At 32.5% G+C, this 25,139-nt stretch overlaps 3 protein-coding genes across 5 annotated transcripts; all 3 read right to left on the bottom strand.

Moving 5' to 3' along the window:
- Nucleotides 1–11: 11 nt before the first annotated feature.
- On the bottom strand, nt 12–15,133 carry LOC149727832 (regulator of telomere elongation helicase 1-like). 3 transcript variants are annotated; one of them, XM_089888814.1, is made up of 22 exons: nt 14,948–15,133; nt 14,400–14,650; nt 13,841–13,974; nt 13,304–13,446; nt 12,391–12,623; nt 11,393–11,664; nt 10,969–11,066; nt 10,258–10,479; nt 9,668–9,800; nt 9,055–9,295; nt 8,136–8,285; nt 7,173–7,313; nt 6,072–6,215; nt 5,458–5,570; nt 4,657–4,824; nt 4,211–4,282; nt 3,663–3,756; nt 3,186–3,257; nt 2,624–2,699; nt 2,029–2,147; nt 311–464; nt 12–257 (listed from the first exon to the last, which is right to left on the bottom strand). In XM_089888814.1, the coding sequence occupies exons 2-22, from the start codon at nt 14,643–14,645 to the stop codon at nt 238–240; spliced, it is 3,045 nt and encodes a 1,014-aa protein (XP_089744940.1). In that variant the 5' UTR covers nt 14,646–14,650; nt 14,948–15,133; the 3' UTR covers nt 12–237. The 3 variants fall into 3 exon arrangements, with proteins under 3 accessions (XP_089744940.1, XP_089744938.1, XP_089744939.1); XM_089888812.1 differs by lacking the exon at nt 14,948–15,133 and adding an exon at nt 14,782–14,935; XM_089888813.1 differs by lacking the exons at nt 12–257; nt 14,948–15,133 and adding an exon at nt 14,782–14,935 and having other exon boundaries at nt 273–464; nt 14,418–14,650.
- Nucleotides 15,134–15,667: 534 nt separating this feature from the next.
- Nucleotides 15,668–19,186, bottom strand: LOC149727833 (uncharacterized). Its single transcript, XM_089888821.1, has 7 exons — nt 18,933–19,186; nt 18,521–18,678; nt 18,048–18,273; nt 17,629–17,798; nt 17,181–17,333; nt 16,605–16,797; nt 15,668–16,158 (listed from the first exon to the last, which is right to left on the bottom strand). The coding sequence occupies exons 1-7, from the start codon at nt 19,143–19,145 to the stop codon at nt 15,751–15,753; spliced, it is 1,521 nt and encodes a 506-aa protein (XP_089744947.1). The 5' UTR covers nt 19,146–19,186; the 3' UTR covers nt 15,668–15,750.
- Nucleotides 19,187–19,190: 4 nt separating this feature from the next.
- LOC149727834 (deoxyribonuclease TATDN3-like) lies at nt 19,191–22,948 on the bottom strand. Its single transcript, XM_089888826.1, has 6 exons — nt 22,503–22,948; nt 22,121–22,300; nt 21,975–22,006; nt 21,568–21,736; nt 20,970–21,050; nt 19,191–19,928 (listed from the first exon to the last, which is right to left on the bottom strand). Exons 1-6 carry the CDS (start codon nt 22,722–22,724, stop codon nt 19,794–19,796), a joined length of 819 nt encoding a protein of 272 aa, XP_089744952.1. The 5' UTR covers nt 22,725–22,948; the 3' UTR covers nt 19,191–19,793.
- Between the last annotated feature and the right edge of the window lie 2,191 nt (nt 22,949–25,139).

Below are 25,139 nucleotides of genomic sequence, written 5' to 3' on the forward strand. Positions count from 1 at the left end.
CCACGACACGGTTTATTCTTCGAGGAATATTTTTATTTAGAATGCGCTTATGAAACCCGGTACACAAGCTATATCAGGTGTCGTTGGATTCCGAACGATTTTCAATCGCTCGCTTTGAATTGGTCCAACTGACATAATGGAAACCGTACACCCAGCGACGCTAAGTTGCCCGTGTGCGATTGGACAGGTCTTCGCAGCCTCAGCAACTCGAACAGGCCCTCTACACGCCAGCCGTTGTTACACCGGTGTATCTGAGCCTAGCATAAGATATGTCAGATGCGACATAACTGCGGATCTAAAATAGAATTACTTTGTTTTGTCCGCGCTGAACATAGCTTGGTGTATTGGGCCCGATGTTCGGCTCGTATGAAGCGAACGAAGCTGCTTAACAACTCTGGGTGCTGCGAGCCAACCACCATAAATACATCGTGCAGGGAATTAAACACCGTTTCAACGTCACCATTCTGAAATAAACGCAGATGATATGTTTACAAGCGGTTTATAATCGCAATGTTTGTTGTTGGCGATTACTTATATACACAAGGAAATGTAACTTGCTTAATCTGACGGAAAATTACAGTCGTTATAACACGGGTTGATTGTACTTGAATAAGAGACAGAAGATGCCATTAAGACGAATTTGTCTGTTACGTTTACGTAGCACCAGATCGTTATTATAACAAGGGTTTTATTTCATACACCTGGTACCACCTTACGAGTTACCATAAAACTTTGCGGGTATGTTTTTCTGCATGGCTGACAATTTCTTCATGAATGTCCGACACATACGCCCACAAAGATGGTAGCAGCGACGAGCCTTGAACCCACTACATCTGGGTTACAAGCAGGTGCTAACCACTTTGCCACGGCGCCGATACTTTCCCAGCAATAACTGTTATACCCATATGCGGAAATGGGTCTTAAAATATATGCCAACAAAAATTAAAATATGCACCACTGGGTTGAAGTAAAGACATACAGTGGCCCAATGGTAGCAGCTTCGAAGCCAATATCTTTTGACTACGAGAAATACAGTCGCGGTAGTAATACTGCACACTGTTACGAACTATACGGTAGCTTGTTACTACGGTTAAGTATTACAAACGATTTAACTGGAAAAAGTTTTATTTATGACTATGTGTGTCCTTTGACAAGGTGTTTAACGATACAGGGCTTGTCGCAGGATTTCGGTACAAGGCTCGTCGCTGCTATCGTAATGGACGTATATGTGCTTTTGGGTAGGACACCGAACGGAAATTCCTTGAACCCAATGGAAACTAATGGGTTGTTTAAATTGTCATCTATACAGAAAAACAACCACCCACAAAGATAGATACGTAGTATGAAATGAATGAATGTAGCTTACTTTATCCCCGCGTGGTCGGAAAACGACAGTCGTTATACCACGGACGTCATACACTATTTTTGAGGCATTTTTTACTTTTTCAAGGCTGATAATTTGGACAACCCATTAGTGACTACTGGGTTGGAGCAATTGCTCTTAAGTGTCTTGCCCAAGGACACATACGCCCACAACGGTAGCAGCGACGAGCCTTGAGCCCATCACCTATGCTGGGTTATAGACACGTAAGCTGGCAAGAGGTGTACAAAGCAAAACACCCGTTTTATAACGAATGTCGTTTTTTTTGGTCACGCGAGGATAAAGTAAGTTACATTTCATTGATCCAACCCCGTGCCAATAATGGCCTGTGCTAAATTGTATGCCGTACATAAAACAGTCAAAAACAACCACACACAAAGTTACATAGGTGTCAACACGATCAGACGATTAAAATATATTTCACCTGTGTTATAACGACTGCCGTTGCCTCGCCAGGTAAAACTAAATAAGTCACCTACCTTATTCATCCTTTTTATTTAAAAAATAAGCAACTCTTGGGGTTTTAAATTACTGCGAAATTAATTTTATAACGCAAAACTAGTCAAAAAAGAAAAACATGAACACAAAACTGGTAAAAAAAATAAAATAAAATTTGTAAGACACAGCAAACAAGTAACCATTCATACCTTTGTATAATCTCGTGCAGCTTTTTTAAACTCAATATATAATGGAGTGCTTAGTGTTGATTTGGTGCATTCAATGTAATACTGGTATGGCCCGCTTGTCAAACGTGTGCTATCAAAACCTGTGGAATTACAAAATACAAAATAATTTAGCCATCATTACTAGATACAAAGCACTGTTAGAGTTCAAGGCTTTGAATGTGCCTCTTTTCTGTTTACTATTTATACTAAATTGGGAAAAGGACGTTACACTATATTCCAGTATGCAGAAAACAAAATTCTAGTATCACTAAAGAACTAATGGTGCACAAAAAAAGAGATATAAGTTGAGACTTGATTTTTTGCTGGGTATTAAATTAGTAGCACTTGGGTTATTCTGTTATGATACAATGAGAAAAAAGCAGGAGTTCTAGTTGTAACAGCACATTAAAACAAGATAAATATTAAAATAAAAACACCAGGTAACACAACCCGCTTTAGAAATAACTAAATTCTCTTTTTAAATAAGTAAGTACAAAACACAACCTTTTTTTTATTTTTTGAAAGTGGTAGCGAAAATCATAGTATTTTAAAATCAAGAGAAGACAACAACTTTTACCTAATGCTTGTTTTGAGTTGTTCGAAGAATCTTGTTTTGTATTTTCTTTTGACGTTTTAAACTCTGTTCCTTTTTTCTGAAACAAATACAGCTTGTTATTGTGTGGGTATAAATTTAAGTATTTTTTAGGGAAAATTATGGGTAGAGCACTGGCCAAAGTAATTTACGTACCTGTTGCAAAGACATTGTAAATACTGTTATTCAATAGTCACAAAATGTTTTTGAAACAGTTGGGTACACAAACAAAAATCAACCACCACAAAACTACATAATCACCCACAAAGTAACATACATGGTAACTCGTAGGCTGGCATGAGGTGTTAGTGTGGTAAGGACTGTTGTTTTCCGGCCACGCGAGGATAAAGTAAGTTACATTCATACATATGAAATAATATTTAAAAAATGGCAAAAGGTGAAAAAAGTGAGATAGTACTATTATACAACTGAACCCGTCATTTCCACTATTGGTATGAATATACTATATACATACAATGTGTTAGCTCCACCATAGCAGAAATAACAGACTAACAAAGACTTAATTTAAATATTCACCCATTCTTACCTTTACAATGATCTTTTTCCTTTGTTTAAATTTCCTTATGTCAGGTATTGTTGTGGCAGTTGGCATATTATTCTGGTAATAAAAATAGTGAATAAACACATACAAAGTAATCTATTTATCTTCTGTTAAAGGGTGATGTTCTATGAACGAACTAAATTTTACTAAGAAAATTGTCGAAAAATCATCCCATTTCTAAAGCAGAAAAATGCAAAAATGGTGATTTTTAAAATTTTATTATTATATGTAGAAATAGGCCAATTTTGCATTCATTTAAGGTCCTCTAGTATGCTACAACAAACACATCAAGCAGTAGTGACCAGGATAGCGCAATAAGACCAATAAAACCTCCAAAACATGTATATAAACCAATTCCTCACTTTCTCCAGTAAAAAAAAATTCCATTAAAAAAAATATAGATGAACCCAAGACGGTCTGAACAAAGTTTAAAAAGTTTTAGATCTCGTTGTAATAACTTACTTGGGCAGAATTATTTTCATCCGAAATTTCTTCATTATCGCTTACAATATTATCCAATGCATCAAGTAAACTTTTCTTCTGTTTGGCAGGGCCACTGCGTAAAGATTGAAATTTTTGTGTTTAAACTATGTGTTATATCTAACCAAACCATAATAGATTGTCAAAAAAAGAAAAATATTTTTTTTTAACGACTGTCATTTTTCTGCTATTTTCTTTGTTGTTTTTATTAATTTGACCTTCGTTATAGTATTCGAAGAGATAAATAAAAATTATGGTATATCAATTACTGACAGGTTCTCGTAAGATTTAATAAGCAATTAAAAAATGTATTTATTTTTTGCAGCAATTTTGAAAAGTGAATGAATATAACTTATTTGTCCTAGGGAATTGACAGTCGTTATAACATGAGTTTTCTGTTTCAAATACCTCATGCTCGCTTATAAGTTACCGGGTATTTAATTTTGTAGGTTTTGTGGGGGAAGTTTTTTGTTTTAATATTTAGTTGAAAGTATTGGTTGTAAATGGTAGATATTTTAGAAATGCCTCACCTTTTTTCTGTGGAAGCAATTTTCCTTTTTTTCGTTAAGGTAGGCTGAGAAATTGAAACAGGGGACATATACCTATATAGTGTAATATATGCTAAAAGTATAGTACATCGTTTCACAACAGATTTAACAACAGTGGCTTTTCAAGGAGCAACAGGGTGTTAATTGGGGCTCTGAACCCAAGTTTATTTTAGTTGTAACAATTTGGAGAATAAAAAACAAACAAATCGGTTAAAGCAAATATACATTACGTTACTGATAACAATTTATACGATAAAAGAAATACGTTTCTAAATGCAAGATGGTGATAGTTTGGCATACTATTCTGTGAAACGAAATATTACTTAATTATAAACAAGTGGTGATTGCAAAAAAATTAAATTCTAGGGTTTACCAACCCACCCTGCCACCCCACAATTGGTGCCTTATCCAAGAGAAAATCAACTTACATGTCATAATTATTGTGTTGGTCACTTTCACTGTACTTGATGCATACCTTGGCTCTTTTATTTGAATTTAAAGTTTTTACATTTGTTGCGATATCAGATTTTGGGGAAAGATTTTTACATGAAGAAGTTTCGGCTTTGTTGTCAAACTCACAATATTCATAAGCTTCCCTGTATAAAAGTAAGGTTTATAACTCTATTTATTTATTGAACACAATATCCCTGTAATAAGTTAGCACAGTTGGTTAGCACGCCTGTCTTTAACTCAGAGGTAATGAGCTCAAGGCTCTTCACTGCTACCACTGTGGGCTTATGTGTCCTTGAGCAAGCCACTTAACAGCTATTGCTCTAACCCAGTGGTCTCTAATGAATTGTCTAAATTATCAGTCACACATAAAAAATAATAAATCCCGCGGAAATAATAAAACCCACACAGTAACATACTTGGTAACTCGCAAGCTGGCACGAGGTGTATAAAACAAAACACCCGTGTTATAACGACTGTCGTTTTCCAGTCACGCGAGGATAAAGTAAGCTACATTCGTTTATTCATATAAAATTTGAATCAGTCATATACAGAAAATAGCAAGGTGTACAACGCAAACCACATATGATGTGTAAGTAACAGAAAGGTCTGGTTTTCCACACCATATAAGGTTAGATAAATGATAACTATAAGCAAAATATTCTGCAATAATCGACTTTATGCCATTTTATAAACATGTATGTATTATTCACATTGTGCCTGGTAGCAGAAGTAATCTATTATACAACATATATATGATAGGAAACTATTTGTCTCACTTTAAACGATTTTTTTCCTTTTCGTTGACGGAGCAAAAGAAAGAACGAAGTCTCCTGATGCATTTAGCTGCGTTGTTAAATTTAACTACGTGAGGTTGAACCCACTTTGGAAGCTAAGGCAAAAAAATAAAAAAAATAAATTAATGTATAAAACAACATCTGTGTTACACAAATGTGTGATATCTATGTTTGTGAGTAAATGTATACACGAAAAAAACAACTTTTTATCGGAATTTGTAAAAAATGAAATTAGCTTGAGCTAGATTCTGCTCATAATTGGAAAAAAAACACTCATAATTGGAAAAAAAACACTTAAGTTTACTTTCTACTCTTATAAAGACAAATATAACTTAATATTGATACAAGAGCAATGGCCGACAATTGAGAGGTGACCAATGCAAGTCATTTCCCAATAAAAAGCGGCCAAAAAAATCTTTTTAAAAACTTTCCAAAAATTATTTAAACTAAAACAAAAAAAATTAAAGTGAAAGTAGTAATCTGAATAGTGAATACCTTCCCCCAGTAATATCGAATTTATCTACCATTGTAGAAGCGCATAAAATAGAGAATTTAGACTGATACATAGTAATAAACTAATAACAAAACCTCCTTACCTCACTTAGTTGATCTCTGCCTGCGTATCTATGATCGCATAAAACAATTGCCCCATAATCATATCTATGTCGAATGACTCTTCCAATAGCTTGATTGACAGCTCTGCAAGCTTGCTGTCTGTACCATTCCCTACCAGTCAGTAACTGTAGAGCAAAGTAAGATAAGCATACAGTGGGGTGGGGGAAGATCGGACACCTTTTCATTCTATTTTGTTGTCCCATTTAGTAATAAAAAAAACATTCAAGGAATTACAAAACAGTATCCTCACAACTCCCATAGATCGTTGTTAATTGTTTAAAACACACGGGATATTTGGATATTATGTGCTAATGGTGTCTCATCTTCCCCCACCCTACTATAATAATAATTATTTAAATAATTTTTAGCCTGTTGAAAAGTTTTCTTAAAATTGAACTTCTGCCATAATAATTTTAATTTAAATAGATTTTGCTAAGACTTTGTAACGGCACAAGTGTGCTTTCAAGCCTTTTGTAAATTACCAATAAAAATTGTTAAAAAAAAAAAAAAAAAAAATTGTGTGCTGTAAGCTTAAGAAAAAGAACCCAGTGTGCCTGAAGAATGAATGTATTAGGTTATTTTAAAAACAAACTTTGTAATATGTTGGCTGTTACACAAAAAAGAGTGTTTTGTGTTTCTTTAAACTTTAATTTTAGCTGATAAATATCTGATGTACAAACCTGATTGACAGAGCTAATAAAAGTTAGTAGATCAAGTTCAGTTTATTCTAGTTGTAAAAATGGTTCCATTAAAATGACATTTATATGTTTGCCTAATCACTCAAAACCCCATAACGAGCTTAAACTTAACTTTAGCAGCTTTTACTATTTACAAATTAAATAACAGTTTTACCTTATCTGAACTGCATGTAATAAAATTATTTTTAAAAACGCCTTCCTATAACCTAGATGTATTGGGTTCTTATATACAGTCACTCGTAAGTGGGCATGAAGTGTATGAAACAGAACATACATGTTATAACGAACATCCTTGCCCTGCCGTGCGCAGTAAATGAGTTACATTCATTTATATATTTTTCCGTAAACTATAACAATAATAAATTAAGATAAAATTTGTCTCACACTTGTTGCTCCTTTGGTCCTGAGGTCATCCAGGAAAGCCATCTTCATCTTAATCCTCGGATCAAAAGCGGGAGGATACGGGATTCCAACGATGATCACTGTTCGTCCGTTATCATCAGAAAAATCAAGTCCTTCTGAAACCTTGAAAAAATAATCAAATTTACATGAAATATATAAAGTTGGATTGTGGGACTACATTAGTGTGATCAGCCAACATGGCAAGAAAACTTACAGTTGTTTCTTATTTCATACACAACAAGTATGCCAAGTTATGAATTTACGAATAAAACTTAGTTTTTTTATCAGTATGGCCACCAGTTTTAATTACCCATTAAAGAACACTGGGTTGAAGCAATTTCCATCTTACCTAATAACACACTGGCCCGAAATCTCACATAAGACTGCGAACCATTTATTTAATATAATAAATTCGGCGCCGTGGCATAGTGGTTAGCGCGCCTGCCTATAACCAGAGGTAATGGGTTCAAGGCTCTACGCTGCTACCATTGTGGGCGTATGTGTCCTTGGGCAAGACACTTAACGGCAATTGCTCCAAGCCAGTGGTCACTAATGGGTTGTCCAAATTATCAGCCATACATAAAAAATGAAAAAATTCCCCCAAAATAATTAAAGTAACATACGTGGTAACTCGTAAGCTGGCACGAGGTGTTAAACCCATGTTATAACAACTTTCTTTTCCAGCGACGCGAGGATGAAATAAGTTACTTTCATTCATTTTCATTCGAATAAAAAAATTGTTTTACAGTTTGGACTTTTACTTACAACAACAAAAAATAATAACACTCTAGGCTTAAACTTAAACGTTACATCCATTTAATCAAAAGCAACACGAAATGACAAAAAATAAACAATATTTTTTAAAGTGTAACTTTTTTATCTATGATTGACAGGAATTATTAAAACTCTTTAGTTCAAACATAACCCAAGTTTAAGCAAACTTACTTTGCCTCGACAAACAGCAAGAAAAGTTCCTCCCCCAGTGTTGACGTCTGTATAATATTTGTCAATTGCAGTTCTTAGCTCATGTTTATTCTTGGGTTCAACAGTGCAGGGTTTTACTTTTTCCACAAGCGTCATTACGTTAGAGTTTTCCTGTGGAAATATATTGAACAATCAAGAAATCTGCAAGAAGAACTTTCTGATCAAAATTTTTGTTCTAAAAATATGTTTGATAGTTTAAATGCACATGCAAAAATGTAGAGTGTATTCAAAAAGCTGTGGAAATTACAGAATGCAGTGAACTTATAAGCATTTTTAAAAAAAATTATTAGTTTTGCAGTCTAGAAAGAGCTGATAAAACTGCCATCTTTTACTTTAGAAAAGCTATGCTGTGGCTTCAAGCTTCCCTATATTCTATATCGGGCTTGCTAAATTATCAATGTAAAAAAATATTTTGCATTTCTATGAGAGGTTTACATTTTTTTTATCTCATTACATATTTACCTTTTTTGTTTTATTTTTACACACGTCATAAAATGATATTTTTAACATACAGGTCATAACCTGATTTTACGATGTGTGCTTAAAACGTTTCATTACTTGCTAAGTAGGGTTAAGTTGTCATTGTGATTTACAAACTAAAGAAAACACTGCGGTAATAAAATATCTAATAAATTGAAGTCAGATAACTAAGTTTTTCCTGTTTATTAAAGGAAAAGAATATTTACAGTTATCTCTTTAATTGCCATACGTTTTTTCTAGATTTAAACAAAAGACATTTTTAAAACTGTCAATAAATACCTTTAGTTTGGTAATATTTTTTGCTCTTAACTTAGTGACCCCTTATGGGTAAGGGATATTATGTGCTTACCGTATTTACCCCAGAGTACAATAAATACTGTGAACCTATAGTGAGACATACTTTCCATATTGTCAAATATTCAGCCATCGCAGAATACGAAGGAAAGAACACAAGAGCGCCCCCTGGTGCTGCAGCGATCATGTCAGCAACTGTAAGTCCGAGTTCTTGTACTTGGTTGACATCCTTTCTGGTCTTGAATGTTGAATTTAATAAACCTCCCTTTTTCCCGTGAGTTAATGTGATCACAAACACTTGGTGTTTGTCTATAACGTGATCATTTTCAAGCGTGATCGGAAAATCTCTGTAAAATTACCCCTTAGGTATAATGCCATATATTAAAGCTGTAAGGACCCTACAAGCTATATAAAGAGGCAGTCAAAAGTTATGGGTTCAAGGCTCTTTGCTGCTACCATTGTTGCCGCATGTGTCCTTGCGTAAGATATTTAATGGCGATTTTTGAACACAGTAGTCACAAATGGGATATCCAATTTGTCAGCCATGCAGATAAAAAAAACATCCACAAAGTAGCTTCCATGGTAACTTGTAAGCCAGAAGATGTATGAAATATAACTTCCATGTTAACTTATACTACTGTCGTTTTCCCATGCAGTCAAGAATAAAGTAAGTTACAGTTACAAACAGAATATAAAAAAGAAAATGAGGTATTCCTTACATTTGTAGTTCACTGGTGAAAGATTCCAGCGGTGATAAAGTCCCGCTGGTTAAAATAAGATTTCGAACCCCACATTTTACTAAGTTGGTCATCGCGTAACCAGGACTGAAACACCAGAATGATATTGTGCGACCTAAAATAGTATTTTTAATCATTATTCCAGTTAAATATGTGTAATAACTAATAACCTATAGAAGGTTTATTATTTTTTCCCCCTATAGAAGGTCTCTTAGGAGCAAAGGCAATCGTTCAAACAGGGTGTTCTACTTTATACACCTAAAGTTACCAGGTTTGTAACTTTGTTTGGTAATGTATGGCTGATTTTAATATTCATTGGGACTACTCTGTTGTAATGAGCGTCATTAAGTGTCTTGCCCAAGGACATACACACCAAGAGATTTTTGGCTAGAAAAAAGCATGCCAACCAATTTGCCATAGTCAGACCTTATGTTAGGAAAATAGTTTTAAATGTACAGAAATAAAAAGAATGGACAAACAGATATTCGTTTGTAGACAAACGGATAATAAAATTCTGGTTACTCGTACTTACACTAAAGTAGTACTTGGCTAAAATTACATTAAAATGTCACCTGGTTTAGAAGAAGTATTGGCAGATCTTTTCCAAACATCAGTTGACTTTCCAGTTTCAGCGTTCTCACATATATGCACACGATAACACATGCATAGCTCTTGCATTCGCTGAGTTCGGGTCATGTGACCTTTTGTTTCATCTTCCATCCAAGAAAATGCAACTTTAACAATTTCGGAGAATTTCTGTAAGGCAGCACCACGTATACGAAGCGAGTTGCTCACTGAAAAGAAAAATGGTCAAATGAAAAAAATGAGGCTAACTCTTTTTATCTTTCAGTGGTGGGGTAAAGTAGTCATTATAACACAGGTGTTCTGAATCACATTCATCATTATTTGTGAGTGATTCATTTTATTATTTTTTAGTGTATGGCTGACAATTTAAACAACCTATAAGAGACCACTTGGTTAGAGCAATTGTAATTTTAACTGTCTTTCCCAATAACACATACACCACATTAATAGCAACAGCAAGCCTCAAACCCCTATTCTCATGGCTTTAGACTGGAATCCGGCCAAGGATAAGTTTATGTTACAATTACCCCATACCCTGTCTATGTCCATAAAACAGCATTGTTCATGCTATATAGAACATTGGCTAAAACAGTGAAATATTGGAAATTCCTTAAATATGTAGATGAATTTGACCTACCGTGTTATATTCAACTAAGTCAAATGCAGTATCGAGTCAGTATTATTACATAACAACTTACAAGTAGACAGATAGGTGCTTATTTTATCCACAACATCAAGCATTATTTGATAAGTAGATTCTGTGAGGTTAATTTTGGAGAGAAATTCGAACATGAACCTGTTAAGAAGAAAACATTAATAAATATTTTAGTTTTTTAATTGTAATACCTATATGTTAATTTTTAAACAAAAATGCTGTTTGTAAAATAGTGTATGTGCACTCAAACGCAACATTTTAAATGCTAGGTACTAATGTAGAAAGAAAAAAAGATATAGTATTTTTAATCAATGTGAAGCAACTGATATTTTAATGTAAAAATAGCTATTTTTTGTATTGTGTTTTTATCATGACATGCTTTCATTCTATGACTTAAACTTTATTAATAGAAAACATAATTTCTTTATTCTTTATAAACAAAAACATCATTTTAGTTCTCCACCTACTTTCCTGGCTCTGATCGACTCTTGGTATCTTTATTTAACTCAACTTGATCCAAAAGTTTTTCAAGCGCGATAAAAACTGACTTCATTATTGCAAGGTCTTGACTTTTAAATTCGCTCAAAGATGAAGACTCTCCGTTTTCGTGACCGTCGGCAACTGTTCCGGACTCTTCGAACTTCGTGGCAGCATCAAGGACATCACCAACCTCTTCTATGCACTTCGCAACCTCCAGAGATGTGAGGTCAAATGAGGTCGACTCTTCGCATAACTTTTCCTACAAGCGAAAAATAGTTACTCAATTTGTGTTTTACATAATTTATGTTTATTACTCACACTTTTGTTACCATTTAAAGACTAACTTGATAATAATTAAACATAAGTGGTTGTCTCTTAGGTGTAGCGACCATACAGTTACTTTATATAATTGAAGGTAAATATGTTTTTAACTGTAAAGGTGGCTGTACACAGTATCCGGCATGCAAATTCGCCTGCGAAGTCGTATGCAAACCCATTACCGAGTTCCGCATGCGGCAGCAAAATCCGGACAACATAGACAAACCGGACGAATTCCGGATACTGTGTACAACCACCTTCAGCGTGTTTTAAAAACTGTTGTTTTGTCATTATTTCCTGTCTTTTCTTTTAAAATATTTTTAAACCTTTGCTACTGACCGTAATTGAAGAGACAAAAAAGTTGGTATTTATCTCTTAGAAAATGGTGACGAAGATTATGTTATTTACATAATGAAGAAAAGGAATCAAAGGCAAAACAACAGTTGTTAAAATAGATATTAATAAAAAGTGTTGACAAGAGTTTCGGATAAAAGGGGGGGCTGTTGCAATTAGCTGTTTTAAATAAATAAACGAAAGAATGACACTTGTTAACCCTAGCGTGGTTGGGCAAAAACCAACAACAGTCGATATAAACTGACAAAATTAAAATTTTAGAATAGCATCTTAACTTAACTAATAGTTTCGAAACATATCCAAGTAAACTTACAAGATTATGAGCTTCGTCAAAAATAACGATATTCCCTCGAATTTCAAGATTGTTGGTGGCTCGTGATTTTCGATCCAGGAGATAATTATATGGAGTGAAAATAATACCACACTCGTTTTGTTTTGATACTTCACGTTCGGAGTAATAAGGACAAACAGTTCTTGATTTGCCGACTGTTACAAGCTCTTCAATATCCATCACTTTAGTTGTAAAAATGTTGTTCTTTTTTGCATCTAAAAGCATAAAATGTTTATTTTAAAGGTATTTATACTTAGTTAATTTTTTTACTTTACTATAAAATATCTTATTTTATTTTTATCTGGTTTACTACAAAATAATCTTATTTTACATTAAACAATTTTAAATGAATGTTACTTATTTTCATCTCCTGTTGGGCAACGGAAGTTATAACATTAGTGTACTACTTTATACACCTTATGCCCACTTATGAGCTACCACGCAAGTTAATTTCAGAAAAGAAACTTTTTTTTTTTTCAATACTTGGATAAGAATTAAGTATCTTGTCTTTCCAGAACACACATATAAAAATGGTGGCAGCATTGAGTTTTAAACCTGATATCCTCTGATAACTAAGAAAACTGCCCCAATCATTAAGCCACAGGGGTGGGTATTAATAATATCATAGAAATTGTATTTTGAAGTAAAGTATTGTTTAAAGCATGGTGTTTACGCACATTTTCATTTGATCATAACTTTAATAAAGTTAAACTAAACATTGTTTTTTTTATTGTATTTGTTGGTAAAGTGTAACTGTTATGCCTTTTATTCAAACATTAATTTTATTTTGTTATATCCGTAAGTGTGTTCTAACAATGGTTGTTTTTTGTTCGCTTCTGTAAAAATGAGACACAATAAATTTCATTTATTCAGATTTTACGTTTAACCAACCAACCTTCAACATTGTTATAAAACTGACAAGTGTGTTTGTTTATCTTTCCCCTGCACATGTGGACCATGGCTTGGTTGCTTGTTTGTTTGGAAACCTCAGGATGGATACACATCTGTTCCCGTGATCCAAGTATGCTGATGGTTATACTGAAATAAAGGTGGAGTTTAGGGGTGTGTCGTGCTGAGCTCAAGAACTTGTGCCCGAGTGTCTCTTTTTTTGACACTCTGCTGAAAATTGGTACGAATGCCTGGTCCTAATGTTATAATGTTGGGAAGGAAAAATATTCAAAATGAAAAAGTAATGCACATAAGATAAGAGCAAAACTTCAGTATATCCTTAGTAGTTATAAACTAAATAATAAATAGTACTGAAACATTACAGCAGATGAAACACTGCCACATTTGTATAATGATTTTTATTATTTACAAGCAATTTTAGTATTTCAATATGCCTAGTAACAGGATCAAAAAACCTTTAAAACTAAATACAAAAAAAAACAGAATAAACTTGTATATATATATATATAGATATTATATTTACTCTTTTCCATAATCTGTTCGTTTCAGCTCTTTTACAACTTGAGAAATTTGTGAATGTGTTCTTGAAGCATAAATTATTTTGGGAGCTGGAATCGCTGAATCCTTTGACTTTTCTGATGAAGACCAGGCGTCCTCCTATTAAAAAAAATGTTTTTAGTTTGAATACTGACTCAGACAAAGAAATTAAATGCACCCAGGGAAAACCTTTTAGTTCTAATAGATTTAATTTTTTTTCTAGCATCAGAAACGGAACAATCCAGGTTTCATGCTCGCAAGATGTTTAACGACAATTGCTCCAACCTAGTGGTCATACTTGACGGTCCGTCACGCAAAACAACAAACACCCACAAAATGCTATTTTTAATGAAGGATATTATCGCACAAAGTAAATGAAAAAGAAAATATTACCTGAAATATAAAAAAAGGAATGACTTTTATAAATAATAGTAAAATTTGTTAAAAGAAATTGTAGTTTTTACCATCCTGTATGTAAATAATCTTTAAGGTCACCCAAATATTTTGAAAAAACACGCCAAACATTTTAAATGAGATTTCAATACCTGACTGGGTTTGATTACCTGTGATACAGGATTGGTATGTTTCTTTAACTCATTTAAATGTTGCCTCCTCCATGCTAATGTAGAACAAAGCAAGCAAAGTGTTTTCCCGGTACCAGTTGGAGATTCAAGAGCAGCATTCTGATGTGTGTTTAAGGCTTGAATAACTTTTGTCATGTACGACTTCTGCACCTCGTAAGCGGTGAATGGAAATTCCACCTTAATACCGTGAATGTCAAGAGCTGGCATGGTTTCTGCAAAAAAACGGGACACGCTTACATTATTACGCAATACAAAGTATATGTAGATTTGATTGTAACGTATATATGTACACACTTTAACGAAAAAAAAATGACATGAAGCAACATATACTTATAAAGCTTACCTTAATTAGATATCAAAAAACAAAAAATAAACAAACATCGCACATCCAGGGGCCAAAAATCAAACTATTTGTTTATTGCGTTTATCTTTAAAGGTACTTTCCCTTACACAAGTGTTTTTATAGATAACATATAAAGCGAATGAATGAATAAATGAATGTAACTTACTTTATCCTCGCGTCGCCTAAAACGACAGTCCTTATCACATGGGTTTATCACCTCGTGCCAGCTTACGAGTTACCATGTTTAATGTATTTAGTATTAATTTAACATTTTTACACTGAAAAACAATATGAATAGAGCCCTAGGCAAAGCCGCAATGTCACAAATATAGGACAGAATTATAAATGGTTGCTATTAAATGGTTTGTCATATTCAGATGTTGCCAAAAACTTCCTAAAACTATTTATTGATAAAATAATATTTGGTTACTTGTATTCATAAAGTAATGTTATTACTCATTTATCAAATATTAGAATGATACTTCTGAGGATAAGTGTATTCCTTTAATAACCAGGTTAATAACCACTACAAACCAAACATGTTCATTTGGTATTTCTTTGAGGTAGATGCTTAAATTTTCAGAACCCATCTCTCCATTCGAACCACTAACTGTAGAAGCGCATTTAAACGCTACTTCGTTAAAAAAACTACTTGTTTTAACTGAGCGTCTAAACTACGTTGTTTCTTTCCATTTACCCTGTTGCACCAGGGTAAATGGAAAGCCATATGCTTTAATAAGATAGACATAACATAACTATGAAAGAAATTAAACCATAACAACTAAGAAACTAAAACCTTGTGGTATAAACAATCTCTTAAAAACCTGCACTATTGATCAGCTATAGAAACCCGTTAAGCAGCAATACTTAAATGAACTGCAGATCATTTACAACAAATAAATAAATACTTTAATATGACTGTGTATAATACTTTTTTCAAATTGCACAAAAAACTTAGGTACCAGTTCATTAACAAAGCGACATTCGTTTCAGCTTTTCCAATGCTTTGTTATTGACCTGGTTGAGTTTTTCGAATTGTGAACCTGTTAATATTCCAGTTCGCCAGGAACCGCTGTTGGTTGTTTCCATCATCCCCGGGGTTAACTGATCAATGGTTTGAGAAGTTGTTAAAACTGGATTTTCTTTGTTTTCAATGTTTATAAAAGAATTTAAATCCAGTGATGTGTTTAATGCGTCTTTTTGAGCTTTGACAATCTTGGATCGAGCTATATTTTTCATATGTGTTGTTCTCATTGTAATCATTGCTTTGACATTTCTATTAGCAGCATCAAGTTGAGCTTCTGTTTCTTGCAATTTTTCTTCGCATTCTTTTCGTTTACTTTTCTCTTCGGAAAGATTTCTTTCACATTCAAGCAGCTATATTTGAACAATATTATTATTATATGTTTGTCACTGGCACAGCGTTTAGACCGCTCAAACCCGGGGAATATGGGTTCAAGGCCGGATAATTATGCTTCCATTTCATAGAATACAACGTCGTTTCAAACATGCAAAAGAAATACAACGTCGTTTCAAACATGCAAAAGGTATAGAATGTTGATAAAATATCTTATTTCAAAATTATGAATGGTTCCAAAAAAATAGTCAAAAAAATAGATTGTCCCTAACCCTAATATAAACTGGGTTGTTTCACCTTTCTATACTTTAGATTCAATTTTAAAGTTAAAATTATTTAAATAGTCTTAAGATTTAAATTTGAACATGTTGTTTATAATAAACATCACTAAAGCTTTTAAGAGAGGTTTTAGAGCCTAATCTACTTATATTAATAATCTGATTATATACTTTGAATATATACATACCCGTTTTGCCATTTCACTTTCACTTTCCATTGCCATCTCTGTTAACAACCTTTTTTTCTTTTCATAACAAGCTGTAACAAGATCTTCAATTTCATTGAATGTATTTTCGGTCAATGATTTGTTCAGAGTATCTCCCGCTAATCTTCCCAATTCATGTTTGGAATCTGTGAGAGCAAGGGCAAGCTCCGAGTTCCTTAAATACAAAGGAAAATTTTTGTGGGGGGTTATCCAAAATCATAACACCATGTTTTTGTAAACTTTTAAAACTATATCAACTATTAAGAATATTAAATTTGACAGTTTTACTAACAATCTTAACATTTTGATAACAAAACAAAGAATTGCTGCTACAAAATAAGTCACTGAAATATGAAAAGTTGCCTACGCTGTTTTCTCAGACACAAATTTGCATACATCATAACCTGTAACAGGCCATTGGAAGTTATAACTTCCAAATTTATAAGGATAAATAAGCGACATTCATTTCTTCAGTCACTTTGTAGCATAGGGTTAAATTAAAACAAAAAGGTTAAAAAGTATCAATAAACATGTTCTTATATATTTATCCTGACTCACTTGGAAGAAAGCATTGAAACTGTATCTTTTTCAAGTTTTAAATCTTCCTCAATAGATTTGCATTTTGCTTCAAATTCATTTTTCTGTTGTATGAGTAGTTTCTTTTCATCGCACCAAGAACATTTATTTTCCTCCATAAGGCTTACTTCAACACTGCAATTGCAAACAAAGTTTTGGAAAAGAATGTGTAAAATAACGAATAAGTTATTTTGTTATATTATATATATTTATACCTTGTTTTTTTTTTTAAATTTTAAGTAATTAGGAAATATATATCCAATTAAATAAAATAATATGTACTTTATTTTAAATTTAACTAACATATCATAAAACATATCTGTATTTGCGGCATAATGATTAAAAACTTTAAAATGCATGTGAATAGCACAACCTAACCTCCTAAGTACCACATATTTTACTGATGTATAACAAAGACAACATTTTAAACCTTAATTTTTCAACTTGTTGCTGCAGGGAAGATATCGTTTGATTCAAGTTTAACTTTTCGTTCATTTCTTCATCCAATCGCCTCTCATAACTAGATTTGAATGCAACTTCTCGTTGTATGAAATAATTGCTTTGTTCTTCTCTTTGATCGCGTAATGTTGTACAAATTTCCTTAATATATTACAAATGTTTTTTTTTAAAAAGGTCAAAATTTAGGTTTAATGCCTTAGCCTACAAGTCATCTGTAAATAGATGTTTAGCAAGCATAACCCAGGACTACAACTTTACCTACTTGGTCAAACAAACTAAATTCTTACACTTTGTTACAAAGGAATAATTTACCACCCTGTAATATTTAAAAATATCTTAAATAAAACATATTGTATATAGATATTTATTCTTTATATACATTATACATACTTCCAATTCATCCACATGCTCTTGCAGTGCTTGTCCATAAACATCATTCTCAGCTATAGCAATTTCTAAGTCGCATTTTTCTTCCTTCATTGCAAGAATACTATTTCTATGCTGCTCTTTCTCACATACCAGGGCCTCAAAATGACCCTCAAGTTCTGAGACGCGATGCCGTAGATTTAAATTTTCCAAAACGGTAGTTTTTAGTTGGTTTTCCAGTTCTACATTTCTGTAATAAGAATTTTAAGTTTATGTTAATAAAGTTTTCAAAACAAACAATCAAAATAAAGAATTCTTAGTGGATATGGGTATTCTGCCCATTTTACCCACTAGGAAAAAAAGAAGAAAAATCTCAATTTATGTGTTTTAAACTGAACGCATATGATAATCAGTCTATTTTTTTGTTACTGTTTTTTTGTAAGAATTGTAAAAAAGAAAAGTTTAGTTTGCTCTTTGCAATAATAAAGTAAAAAGACCTTTCTTTAAATGCTTCTAATTTAGTTTCTGCTTCAATGAGCTGGTTTGCCAAATCTCTGCAGTCCTGTTCCTGTTGCTGACATTGTAACTTCAAAGCAGATTTTTCTCCAAGTAGCTTCTTATTGTATGTTTCTAACAGGTTCATTTCCTCGGTCACCTAACAACATAATAAAGTGTGACCAGTACAATTTATTGAGCAATAATACTTTTACACAATTTCAGAGAATAAATTTCTTTTTTTACTGAAAATAAGTTACACCACTAAGTATAACTTGCTTACAACTAATAAAAAATACTTAATAAAATATTTCTTTAATGTTGTTATTGTAAAAGTTTTTGGGTAAAAAAACATGAAAAAAATGGTTAAACAAATATGGGTATAACAAAAAAAATAACAGCCAAAAAATCTACCTGGATAGTTTTGAGATCAGCTTTGACTCTTTTATCTTCTAAATCCTTAATCTTATCCAAGCATTCTTTTTCAATCTTTGCTGCTTCCGAATGAACCATATTTTGACAGCTTTGGATCATGGATCTAAGCGTTTTCGTGGTTTGCCACAAGTTTACTAATTCAATTTTCATTAGCATGTCAGTTTTTACATTAGTTTTTGGATTTTCTTCCATTTGCCTATTTTTAGTTTCCAATATAGTCCTAAACACTTGAAACACCTAAACAATTTTTTTTGCATTAGGTAGGGTAAAAGAAGTGGTATGAAATAATCAACAATGTATAGATATGTTGTGATGGTAACCCACATACACTCATATCAAATATTTATCCTTTAGTTGCTGATGTATTTCAAAATTCATATCTGTTATCTTTGGTACTCTAGTTTTTGAATTCACAATTTAAGCCAGAAGCAAACGCTTCAATATTTACCCGACACCAATTTCCCACCAATATGGTAATCTAAACAATTTTTAACAGGTGAAAGAATGAATTTAACTTATATATCTTTGCATGGCAGGCACAGGGCAATGACAGTCTTTATCATAAAACAGTGTTTATTTATACACCCCACGCCACCTTGGTTATCACTTATGTAACTTCGTGGGTGAAAATTACCTGGGCACCAGAAAATAATATGACAAAAAAAAAGACATTTGCCTCATTATTATAACAAAATGCCTTATTTTATACACCTCATGCCTGCTCAGTTACCACATAACGCATGTAACTTTGCTGGCAATAACTACCATGGTGCCAGAAATTATGAAAATATGTGTGCCAGGTGAAAATTAATTTAATTTTAGTTGTGTTTTAACAGCACTTCATAAAATTCTCAATCTTGAAAAAAGTTTCCTAGCGTTCTTGTAAGTTGCTTTCATAACATCTTCTGTAGAAATTCCCTTTATTTTTGAAATATATTCACATGAAATGTGAATGTTACATGGTTCATTTCTTTCCTGTAAATTAACACTTTAACAGACTACATAATGCAAATAAAAGAGTAGAGCACGACCGATTATCGGTTAGCCGATATATCGGCCGCATTTTTGGTGATTTACCGATTATCGGCAAGGGCAAAAAACGGCCGATATTATCGGCGCTAAGTAACCAGACGGCCAGCAACGTGCGTACGTAAGAATTAATGTAGAGCGATACCTTGTTTATAAACGTAAACTCACTCGTATACCTAATTCAACTCGTTCGTAAAAATCTAACGTATTAAACTAGGTCAAAGCGTCTGATCACGCACCCACCGCATGTCATGTTTATCAGGCGCGTGTAACGTCGAGGTTACTTTAGGTCACTTACGCGTCTTTACGCGTCAACGTGATACACAAATAAACTGCATTAGCTGATAAATATAATGTTTGTTTAATGGAATGGAGGTAAAATTTATTTGAAAAAATTACAAATTAACCAATTAAGTAATTACAAGTTCACTAATAACTAATTAATAATAATAATTAAGTCTGTTAGTTGATTTTTATTAGCTATATCAGATTTTTCCGTTTTATTCAGTCAAGTTTTTTAGGTGCACTAAAATATCGGTTATCGGCAACTGAAATTTACAAAATATCGGTATCGGTATCGGTTCGAAAAAAGCAATATCGGTCGGGCTCTATAAAAGAGTTAAGACTTTTTTTCCCTTTCAAAATAATAAAAAGGTATTCTCAATAATTCAACATTTTACACAAGCAACAATACTTTAAGAAATATTAAATTAAATGAATCATCCACAACTCCAAAGTTTTTGGTCTGTGGGGTAATATGGGATATTTTAGCACCTAAATTTCATATTTCCTTATCGTATTTTGAACAAATTAGTATTTTAGATTCTTGAAGCTATGGTAATAAAACTTTGATAATATTCACCATTAAATCAGAAATATTATTTACCAAATCAGAAAAGAAAGGGGAAAACATGGGCCATATTACCCCACTCTACTTTATTACGAACAAAAAGTGTAGTTTTACTGTTTATAAACTAAAATATCAACCTGCTTTATCGGACTCAATGCTGGGGAATCGGTCTCAAGCAACAAATTTTCGAGTGGAACAGCTTTTGCTAATTTTTGCATCTAAAAATACTGAATTATGAAATATATGCTTCTTACAACAGGAAGTGTGGGTCTTTATAATGGGAATATAATAGGCTAAAGCAAACAAGATGTAGTTTTTTTCATTCAACCCAATTATTTAATAATTAACCTAACTATTCATGTAAACTAGTATTTTAATTATTAGCGAAAAAAATAATAATATATTTCCAATAATGCTAAGATATTTAACAGGTAAAAATGGGGACTTAATCTAAAGTTGATCTTGAAGTAAACAAACTTCTTAATACCAGTATATGCTATTTTAATTAGCTTCTACTAACATTATTATAAGAAAACATACTAACCTATTCATTAGTGCTTTTTTGGGTAATGAGAACAAAATAAAATCTAACATTTATATTTTTTATCTAAGTTTAATATTTTTTATTTAAGTTTAGTTAAAACACTATAGCAGAAACTGATTCACTTGAGCTAATGCTTTAAATATGATGAGGTCCAGTAAATTTATTCTGTAAATAAAACAAATTCACAGTACTTGTACACTCCTTGCAATACATGGAGGAATTGAGAAATAATAACCAAGTTTGACGCCTTCCATTGCTACAGAAGTTCTACCATCGAAAGCGTGCATGCATACGTTAACTGCACCTTCTGTTCGAAGCAATTCTATTGCTGGGCGACCAGCAGAACGAGAGTGAACATTTCTGTAAAAAAAGAGTTCGTTTAAGGCTAAAACCCAATATTCACAATATATTTAATGGTAGATTTATACTATTATTAAGCATTAAACTAAAAAAGATTCTTGATTCCTTGGTGCCTTTTTAACAATGTTTCTGAACTTGTAAATACAGTCCAGTTTAAATTTCAACAGTGCAACAAAGTGCAATAGCACAGTGTGCCAACCACGTTACTAGAAAGAATATCTGACTAGTAAAAACTTACAATGGTAAATCCAATTCTTTTGCAAGTTGAATCTAAAAAAATATATTATCAATCAAAATATTCTTTTATTTGACTAATAGTGTGTCAGAAAAGCACTTGAATTTAAAAGCAGAACACATTAAATTTAAGTTCTACAGGCAGTTTACCTGTGTTTTAAAAACCTCTCTTTGATCATCTTTATCTTGAGCGCACTTAATGAAACGCGGAGTGAAGTCCAAACCAACTTCACCCACCCCAACCAGATGTTGAGCATTTAGTCGAATATCAGATAATCTTGGAGTAAGATCAGATGATCGACAGCTGCGTTGGTTGGAGTCAGTTTCATTCTGTAGACCAAAACACATTTATTATTTTTTCATAGGTAACAGTGAATGTTCATTCAAAGCATTGTTCATTTTATTTAAGTTAAGCGTTTTGGTTTAAAAACGTGTTTTTGTTTGCAATCTACTTTCTTGTTTCAATTAAAAATATATTTGAGGTGCAGATTTGTTTACAAACTATAGTTTCAACTTTAAAAGTGTTACTTACCATTTGCAATGGATGAATTCCTAAGCTTGGAAATAAGAAACCTCTGTAGTCACTGCAGAGCTGCAATGTTTTGTCAAACTCATCTCCAAACTCCGTAACAATGATAATTGCTTGAACATTTGCAGCTTTTGCTCGTTCAATTACCTTATGACGGTCAACATTAAATTCGGTACAAGAAAGGTGACAGTGACAATCAATATATCCTAACGCCGAATTTTCCATTGATTGGTACGTATCTGATGAAAATTATGCTCTACCTGATGTTACGGTGTTAGAGATGTAGATGTGTTAGTACCTTCCATTAGTTGTGTGCTGCAACGTATCCAAAAGAGTTGCGTTAAAAGAATGTATATATAAATATACTTATACGGCAAATAAAATATTCCTCCTTCACAATTTTTTCACAAACGGGATCAGCATGGTCCAGTTAGTGGGGATTTAAATGTTATAATAGAGACCAAAAGAAAGTATCAAAAATGGTCGCTAAAATTGCCACTTTGTATACTATACACGGAAATCATCTTGGCTTTGTCTGAAGTTCTAAATTCACCAAGGTGATCCTAGAATACAGATATTCTAGCGGCCATTTTCGATACCTTCTACTGGTACCACTAACCTAAAATTTGGACACTGTACTAACTAGACCCCAGCGGTACCGATTCTAAAATAAAAAATTTAAAATTCGAAAAAATATTAATTATGAATATTAATATTCGTCATAAAAACATATTTATAGAATTTTCTCCCGATCCAGCTTCGAATATGTTACAGCGCTAAGTAATACCTAAAATATGAAACATTATTTTCTTTAAAAAAGTGCGGGGATAGATGTTAAATATAAAAAAGTATGATCATAACTTGAATCATATAAATATTATATTTTCAATTTTTTTTGCGAAAATATAACTTACGCATACATCTATGTAGGTCACTAGCATGTTATCCCCATCGAAAAAAAAAAATAATTTCAACTTTTTTTTATAACTGAATATTAATATTCGTCATAAAAACATATTTATAGAATTTTCTCCCGATCCAGCTTCGAATATGTTATAGCGCTAAGTGATACCTAAAATATGAAACATTATTTTCTTCACCAAATTCCGGGGAAGGGTTCAGAATACAAACAAGTATGAGGGTCATAACCCGAATCATACAAGTATTAAATTTTAAAATATTTCGGCGAAAATATAACTTACGCATACATCTATGTAGGTCACTCACATGTTATCCCCATCGAAAAAAAAAAATAATTTCAACTTTTTTTTATAACTGAATATTAATATTCGTCATAAAAATATATTTATAGAATTTAGTTTTAACGTTGTTGGCAAGGTCCACCAGAGAGGAGTTTTGTGCAGTTGTAATCCAAACACTTTACTCTTCTACTATTCTGCAAACTGATACGATGCAGAATTAATAGAAGAGTAAAAAGTGAGGAATAGTGACCAAACATTTAGTGATCTCCTCGTTGTCTGTTCGTTGATCATCGTCGGATTCCTGTAGAATATAACTGAAAACACATAGTTATCATAGGTAGTAAACAAATTAGTCAGAGCAATTGATACAAAACCATTTAACGCCGATACTTTTAGCCTCACTAGGTATATCAATATTCTTATATTTACTGTTATAATTTTGTTATAAAAACATTTATGTGGATTAATATGTACTATTTTTGCGTTCGTGCAAATAAAATATATAAACACGAAATTCGTGTAATTAATACTCTCCACAATATTTAACATCCATCCCCGCACTTTTTTGAAGAAAACGATATTTCATTTTTTAGGTATTTCGTGGCGCTATAACATATTCAAAGCTGGATCGGGAGAAAATTCCATAAATATATTTTTATGACGAATATTAATATTCAAATTTAAAAAAAAAATTAAATTAATTATTTTTTCGATGGGGATAACATGCTAGTGACCTACATAGATGTATGCGTAAGTTATATTTTCGCCGAAATATTTTAAAATTTAATACTTGTATGATTCGGGTTATGACCCTCATACTTGTTTGTATTCTGAACCCTTCCCCGCACTTTTGTGAAGAAAATGATGTTTCATTTTTTAGGTATTACGTAGCGCTATAACATATTCGAAGCTGGATCGGGAGAAAATTCTATAAATATATTTTTATGACGAATATTAATATTCAGTTATAAAAAAAAGTTGAAATTAATTTTTTTTTCGATGGGGATAACATGTGAGTGACCTACATAGATGTATGCGTAAGTTATATTTTCGCCGAAATATTTTAAAATTTAATACTTGTATGATTCGGGTTATGACCCTCATACTTGTCTGTATTCTGAACCCTTCCCCGCACTTTTGTGAAGAAAATGATGTTTCATTTTTTAGGTATTACGTAGCGCTATAACATATTCGAAGCTGGATCGGGAGAAAATTCTATAAATATGTTTTTATGACGAATATTAATATTCAGTTATAAAAAAAAGTTGAAATTATTTTTTTTTTTCGATGGGGATAACATGCTAGTGACCTACATAGATGTATGCGTAAGTTATATTTTCGCAAAAAAAATTGAAAATATAATATTTATATGATTCAAGTTATGATCATACTTTTTTATATTTAACATCTATCCCCGCACTTTTTTAAAGAAAATAAT

Source organism: Ciona robusta, chromosome 11, assembly GCF_009617815.1.
Source record: "Ciona robusta chromosome 11, ASM961781v2".
Classification (NCBI taxonomy): domain Eukaryota; kingdom Metazoa; phylum Chordata; class Ascidiacea; order Phlebobranchia; family Cionidae; genus Ciona; species Ciona robusta.

What these genes read in the sequence shown, in the direction of transcription:
- LOC149727832 (XM_089888814.1), bottom strand. Translation starts at nt 14,645, where the DNA reads ATGCCAGCTCTTGACATTCACGGTATTAAGGTGGAATTTCCATTCACC. An exon ending in TTGACGAAGCTCATAATCTT is followed by an intron (nt 11,665 to 12,390) that starts GTAAGTTTACTT and finishes TTTCGCTTGTAG; the next exon opens with GAAAAGTTATGCGAAGAGTC. An exon ending in CTGCACGAGATTATACAAAG is followed by an intron (nt 465 to 2,028) that starts GTATGAATGGTT and finishes CGTTTATTTCAG; the next exon opens with AATGGTGACGTTGAAACGGT.
- LOC149727833 (XM_089888821.1), bottom strand. Translation starts at nt 19,145, where the DNA reads ATGGAAGAAAATCCAAAAACTAATGTAAAAACTGACATGCTAATGAAA. An exon ending in CTGATCTCAAAACTATCCAG is followed by an intron (nt 18,679 to 18,932) that starts GTAGATTTTTTG and finishes TTATGTTGTTAG; the next exon opens with GTGACCGAGGAAATGAACCT. An exon ending in AGCATGTGGATGAATTGGAA is followed by an intron (nt 17,799 to 18,047) that starts GTATGTATAATG and finishes TAATATATTAAG; the next exon opens with GAAATTTGTACAACATTACG.
- LOC149727834 (XM_089888826.1), bottom strand. Translation starts at nt 22,724, where the DNA reads ATGGAAAATTCGGCGTTAGGATATATTGATTGTCACTGTCACCTTTCT. An exon ending in GAATTCATCCATTGCAAATG is followed by an intron (nt 22,301 to 22,502) that starts GTAAGTAACACT and finishes TTTGGTCTACAG; the next exon opens with AATGAAACTGACTCCAACCA. An exon ending in GTATTGCAAGGAGTGTACAA is followed by an intron (nt 21,051 to 21,567) that starts GTACTGTGAATT and finishes CAGTATTTTTAG; the next exon opens with ATGCAAAAATTAGCAAAAGC.